This window comes from Nematolebias whitei, chromosome 16, assembly GCF_014905685.2.
Source record: "Nematolebias whitei isolate Nwh7 chromosome 16, NemWhi1, whole genome shotgun sequence".
NCBI lineage: Eukaryota > Metazoa > Chordata > Actinopteri > Cyprinodontiformes > Rivulidae > Nematolebias > Nematolebias whitei.
Genome location: NC_056513.1, coordinates 19,743,571 through 19,750,325, shown reverse-complemented (window position 1 = coordinate 19,750,325; position 6,755 = coordinate 19,743,571). Strand labels below are relative to the sequence as shown.

Genomic DNA, 6,755 nt, shown 5'->3' with positions numbered 1-6,755 from the left:
AGGGGTCAAAGTGCGTTTGACTTAATTCAGTCTTGATGATTTGTGTCAATGAGCATTTGGAGTTTTATACATAAAAATACACTTGATAGTTAGAATTTTAGATATATTTACTGTATATTATGATAATTTATTCTGTATTTTGCCATATTATGGTGATTCTGGGGTCGTGATGATGGGGCCCTTGAAGATTGTTGCCCAGGGTACAGCGAAGTGTTAATCTGGCCCTGGATCCAAGAAGGAACAAGCAGTTAAAAATGATGATGAATGATGATGTTCCACCACAAAGAAATGTCTTGCGTAATCAAGATGAAACACTTCATTGGCTTCCTTCCACTTGTCCATTATAGAGCTGTTGAAATCAGGGAGGGATGAGATAGTGTCAGTGGGCTTTAGTGATGAATTAAATCTAAAAATATGTATTTGGTTTCAAACTCAAACAGCTGTATGTTCTGGTTGTTGTGTGTCTTCACCACATGCATGTGAAAACCGTTGCTTACGTAATGTAACCCCAGATTCTACGAGTATAGGCGTAGCCCTTTAAGAGCTGTCGCTGGTGGGTTTATCCCGTCATGCAAAGCATCGCACTGAAAAAATTTAGTCCATGCCCACCTGCTGTGTGGGCCCCACCCAGTCCGTATAAATTACGTTAAGAGCGGGTAATCGGCTCCCAAATAGCTTTTTTCTTCAGCCATTTAGGAGCCAGTGAGGCCCGACGCTTAAAGGGCTACGCCTATACTCATAGAATCTGGGGTTACAGTACGTAACCAACGTTCTATTTTGTATAAGCTTCGCCCTTGAAGAGCTGTCGCTGGTGGGTTAAAGGCGAAGCAAGATGTGGTCTCCGCCTCACTGGGTACATTCGAACACCATATGAAGCGCCCGCTTGCCCAAAAAAACATCTGGTCACTCAGCTCTCCATGTGCGTAAATACATGTTGCATAATTACACGCACCATGCACAGACACGCGCTGCGTAGTTACGCGTTCCGACTGCATGAACGCCCCCAGAAAGGTTTCCAACGGGAAAGAGGAGAGGCTGAAAAGGCTGTGAAAAGAGCAGATCCACGGCTCTTCAATATGAACAGATTAATAATAAGTGAACTGATTATTAATCAAATCAACTGATTGATGACAGAAGTCATGAACTGATTAGTGACCATAGAACAAGAACAACAGTCATAACCTGTGACTGCTAACAACATCTCACACTGTAATGCATGCAGTCAGATGTGAGTTTAAACGAGATTCCATGAAACAACAATATTCATTCTGTTAAGGCACTAAGGACAGAATGCGTCATGGAACAAGCCGACACATTGCGTAAATAGAAGCGAATAAATGAACAGGGTGTTGACTATGCGGCCGCAGTGCAAATATCCTGCATTGTCATACCATTATGCAAAGCAGTCGAAGATGCGATACCTCTGGTCGAATGTGCCCTGAGGTTGTCAGGAGGCTCAAATCTGATGCTCTGGAGGCTTCAGAAATGGCCTCACAGTTATCCATCCAGTGTGACAGGCACTGGATGGATAACGGGCGACCTGCAGATGCATCTCTATAGTGCACAAACAAATGTTGAGTCTGACGCAGTGCCACCGTGCGTGCTACATAACATGTCAACGCACACACAGGGCAGAGAACATGGAAAAATGCTTCTTCTTCTGATTTGTGGGGAGGAGGGAAAAATCCCTCCAACGATATCGCTCTTGATTTAAATGAGCTTGTGATGTTTTTAGGCATAAACACTGGGTTAGGCCTCAGATCAGCTGAGCTGCCATCAGCCTGAATTCTGAGACATGACGGAGCGACAGAGAGGGCAGAGAGATGAGCATCCGCTCAGCCCTCGGTGTCACGAGCCGTCGTTCCGACACGCTCAACAGGAGGAAGTGAGCAGTGGGGGCTGCTGCTGACGTCGCCTGTCACGGAGGAACCATCCGATTCGCTCCGAGAGTCGGCGATAAAAGGAAAAAAGGGTCGATGGCGTCGTCCAGCGTGTAGCGACCCGCCACTGAGAAATATTCCTCGGCGCTTACCTTGAAACAAGGCTGCTCGTCTGCTTCTCCTCGGGGAGGAGAACTCACCAGGATGGCAGGAGGTTGGCGTGGCGGGACCCCAGGCAGCCTTAACAAAGGTTGTGCCGGTCAAGCTGGACAAGTTCCCTTCTTTGTTCTTCTGACAGTGCTATTAGCTTGCTGAAGAAAAATGGGGGCCGATTACCTGCTCTTAACGTAATTTATACGGACTTGGTTGGGCCCACACAACAGGTGGGCGTGGACTCAATTTTTCAGTGTGATGCTTTGCATGACGGGATAAACCCAATTGCAAAGGCCTCAAAGGGCGAAGCCTATACGAAATAGAACTTTGTTTAAAAGTTTAAAAAATACATAAAAACTAAATTTCTACATGATCATGATGATGTACAATAATTGGTTAAGAGATGCTCATATACACAAATTTAGGACAAATGACATTTTGTTGTACCATGTAAATGAGACTTAATGTTCTGAGTTCATAAACAAGCACACAGTCTAAAGAGTAAGATATTAAATTTATCTGCTCCAAAGTACACCATTACATGAATATTCTTCAGTTTTACTGAAGATGAATAGGATTAAAACTTTAACTTTTTTTTTTAATTTGCTGAGTGTTTCACTTGAATTGTTATTTAATGTGAAAGCAGGAATGACAAGTTAAATTCAGTTTATACACGCTGAAGATTCAGCTTAGGCTTTTAAGTTTCTTTCAATATAAAAACAAAATAAATGCTTTAAAATGTTTGTATTGAACAAAGAGGCTTGGATTTAAATTAAAATTGGACTAGAGAAAAGCACCACCAAAATCAATATATTTCCTATTTGATCACTGTCTTTATTGCTGACACTTTTACTATAATATAATTTAACTGGATTAATTCAGCATGTTCAGGTTAGAAACAAAATTAATAAATACAAAATTCAAGTATGTATAAAAAAAGTTTCTATAAATGTCAATAACAAAACATTAACTGCACCAATTCAGTTTTCCATCAATCAGAGTGCATACTGCAATTTTGCTGTCAGTTTGCTGTTTATTAGTTAAACTAACATGTGTGAAACAAACAAAATGCAAAAAATGTTTTTGTTCATCGTTTAAGTTTTCTAACTGGTCCCAGTCAGACGAAACATTTCCAGTGGTCAGCTTTGACAGGAAGCTGCTGCGCCATGAGCCTCCACCTCGGCTGTGTTTGCTGCCTCCACAATATCCACACTTCACGGGTAAACATGTAAATACAGGAGACTGGTTTTTATTTTAGTGTCTGGGTAAACATGTAAGCCAACTGGAAAATGAGGTTTGGTTGAAATTTGTTGCGTCTGAAATAATTTTCGGAAGGAAAACAGACGGAAATCCCACCGATCAGCGACGAGATCCGCGTTGAATCGATGAAGTTTGAAGCTAAAAAAAACAAAATGTGGAGACGATCAGAGCTGAACACGAAGAGAAACAAGTCCTCTAACGAGCTGTGTCACTGTCAGCCTGCAGCGCTGCTCCCACACTCACCTCTTTACACTTTTCTGTCGAGGAGAAAACACAAACACGAGCCGTCCATGTTGCTCAGAGGAGTCGCGAGGAGCGTTGAGTCTCCACGGTTCTCATGGTGTGTTTAAGTGCAGCGCACCGCTCGGAGTTTTCATGACAACACTCGACTCTCTCGTTTAGTTGAAAGCAAGAAAAGAAGAAAATGGCAGAAGTGGCTCCAGCAGCTCCCGCTCCGGCCAAAGCAGCCAAGAAGAAGAGCACGAAGCCGAAGAAGGTCGGTCCCAGCGTCAGCGAGCAGATCGTGAAAGCTGTGGCCGCTTCCAAGGAACGCAGCGGCGTGTCTGCTGCCGCCCTCAAAAAGGCTCTGGCTGCCGGAGGATACGATGTGGACAAGAACAAAGCCCGCGTCAAGACCGCCATCAAGAGCCTGGTGGCCAAGGGGACCCTGGTCCAAACCAAGGGAACCGGCGCCTCTGGATCTTTCAAGATGAGCAAACAGGCTGACACCAAGAAGCCCGCCAAGAAAGCCGCTCCGAAAGCTAAAAAGCCCGCCGCCAAGAAACCCGCCGCGGCCAAAAAGCCCAAGAAGGTGGCTGCAGCCAAGAAGCCCGCAGCTGCAAAGAAGTCTCCCAAGAAGGTGAAGAAGCCCGCCGCGGTCAAGAAGGCAGCAAAAAGCCCCAAGAAGGCTGCCAAGAGCCCCAAGAAGGTGGTGAAGAAGGCCCCCGCAGCCAAGAAAGCTCCAGCAAAGAAGGCAGCCAAGCCCAAAGCTAAGAAGGCAGCTCCCAAGAAGAAGTGAACTCTGCTGCATTGAACTCAAAGGCTCTTTTAAGAGCCACACATCCTCTAAACAGCTGCATCCTATTTAAGTTGAAAGAAAGGCACTTTTTATACTTTTGTACTAGTTTTTGAATATACATTCTTGTTTTTGTGGCAGAACCCTGCTCATAAAGTGACAACAAAAAACGTTTCTTAGAGCATCATCAATGTATTAAAACACTTTCATTAAACTGTAAAAAGCAATAATATCTGTCAAATAATTGTTGTAACATGACATTAAATGCATTAAAGTTGATGATTTCTGCAGGAAGTTTGTATCTTAAATATGATATGGACTACTGAAAGTGTTTCAATTTGATTCAGCTCAGTAATTAATATTTTTATTCTCAGTAATCGTTGACACAGTGAGTCATCCGCTACCTCCATGTTCGTTATGTTCGATACCAGGATTTTGTGGTCCGATGCGATACCGGGTAAAATCCTTGTGGGTACCGATCGGTGGTATCGATACTGACACTTCGCAAACACTCCTAATGTGTCACGTACACCTAAATAAAATATTCACATCAAAGTTGCATCAAGAATGCAAGACAAAGTTATTTATTTTAAACTCAGGAGTATGTTGATGCAGTGGCCTCATTTAGTCTGAGTTTATAAAACAAGTGAAAAAGATTTTTCAAACAAGAAAAAGTAAAATCAAAACTATTAAAATAAATTATTAAATATCTATTAAATGAGATGTTTAAGATGTTATATTTTTATCTGCATTTTTGTAATATATATTTTTCAGAGTTCACCAAGGCTGTTTTATCTCCATTGCTCTGTATAATTTGATGACACCAGGTCCATGTAATCCACTTTAAATAATAAATTCTTTATGAAACCTTACCTGAATAAATAGGCTTTTTTACCCATGTGAGATTAGCTCAGTGATACACATTATTACTCCAAACTGAACTCATGCAACTATTTGTTGCAGCATGAATTAATTTAGTTAATTATTTCATAACCATATGTATTAATTTGAACTACTCCAACTGCAGCAATCTTAGCACTGCTGAAAGCTCCACATTTCCTCCCTCTGTACCTGGATAGTCCTACAGCCCTGAGGGACTCCTCCAGAGCCTGTCTTATCCTGCAGCAACAGCACATGACTCTTTGCTCTCTCTCTGCCTCATATTCTGTTTTGTGATTTAACAGGAAGTGTTTTACAAGGTTTGTTGTGTTGCTTCAGCTCTTTACAGATTTTCTACAAACCTCACAAATCCCTTCTTGGCTGTTTCAGGAGCTGAAATAGCTTCACACACGACTCTGTTACAGTTGCCAGGTGAGAAATGTAGGATTATCGTACTAGAGACATAAAATTATCGTATTTTGAGGGAAATTATTTTACACCCGTCATAACCAGAATAACAAATCTATTAATGCACTATAGTAGTGATGGGTCCACTTCCAGATCGGCTTTGCTTCTTCTTCTTTTCTTTTTTTCTTTTCCTCACTCATGCGGCGGGCGCAGCGGACTAGTCATCCAATCATGGCCGTTGTTCTGAGGCAAACGCAAATACGTCACTCGTAGGTCACATTTAGAAAAGCACGATTGGCTGGAATGATGTAACGTTTGGGAGAAGTCAGTGGGGTAGTCAGATATGTTTTTCATTTGGAAGTAATAAATCAGCTGGTGTAGCTATCCTGCAAGGTAAATTTAAAGGGACAATTCTAAAACAAGAAACAGATGCTGAAGGCCGATGGATTATACTCTTGACTGAAACCGATCAATCACACTTTTTTAATTATCAATACATATGGATGCAATAATAAGCAATACAACAAACAGTTATTTTTGACCTTAGAAGAAAAAAACTTGAACAAATATTGCATTCATTTCCCACTGCTAAAATTTTATGGGGAGGAGACTTTAACACAGTGATGGATGATAATCTGGACAGATGGCCCCCTAAGAACCAGACATTAACTGAACTACATCATATCTGTAACAGATTAGGAATCATTGATATATGGAGATCTAGACATTCAGACAAAACCTCCTACACATGGAACAATAAAAACAGGACACAGACATCTGTGTGACTGAGTCCTGAGAGAGTGAATGGTTGTTTGTCTCGTGTGTCTCTATGTGGCCCTGTGATGGACTTGCGACCCGTCCAGGGTGTACCCCGCCCCTCACACAGTGATTGCTGGACATGGGCACCAGCAACCCCCGTGACCCAAAATGGAATAAGCGGGTTAAGATAATGGATGGATGGATGTTTATAGAGTCAATACTGAGAGGTGAACTACCCCCAACTCTCCAGCAGGGGTTGATTAAACTCATCCCCAAACCCCAAAAAGATAAATTGAGTATTGAAAATTGGAGACCAATTAGTCTTCTAAATAATGACGCTAAAATATTTGCAATCATCTTTGCCAAACGACTGAAATTAGGTTTAAATTAGATTATTGGTG

General features: G+C 42.0%; 1 protein-coding gene across 1 annotated transcript; it reads left to right on the top strand.

Annotated features, from left to right (window-relative positions):
* Positions 1-3,673: 3,673 nt before the first annotated feature.
* On the top strand, positions 3,674-4,381 carry LOC119422406 (histone H1-like). The gene has a single exon (XM_037689775.1). The coding sequence runs from the start codon at positions 3,718-3,720 to the stop codon at positions 4,309-4,311; it is 594 nt and encodes a 197-aa protein (XP_037545703.1). The 5' UTR covers positions 3,674-3,717; the 3' UTR covers positions 4,312-4,381.
* The last annotated feature ends 2,374 nt before the right edge of the window (positions 4,382-6,755 follow it).

Excerpts from the sequence above, each read along its gene's own strand:
- LOC119422406 (XM_037689775.1), top strand. The coding sequence starts at position 3,718 with ATGGCAGAAGTGGCTCCAGCAGCTCCCGCTCCGGCCAAAGCAGCCAAG.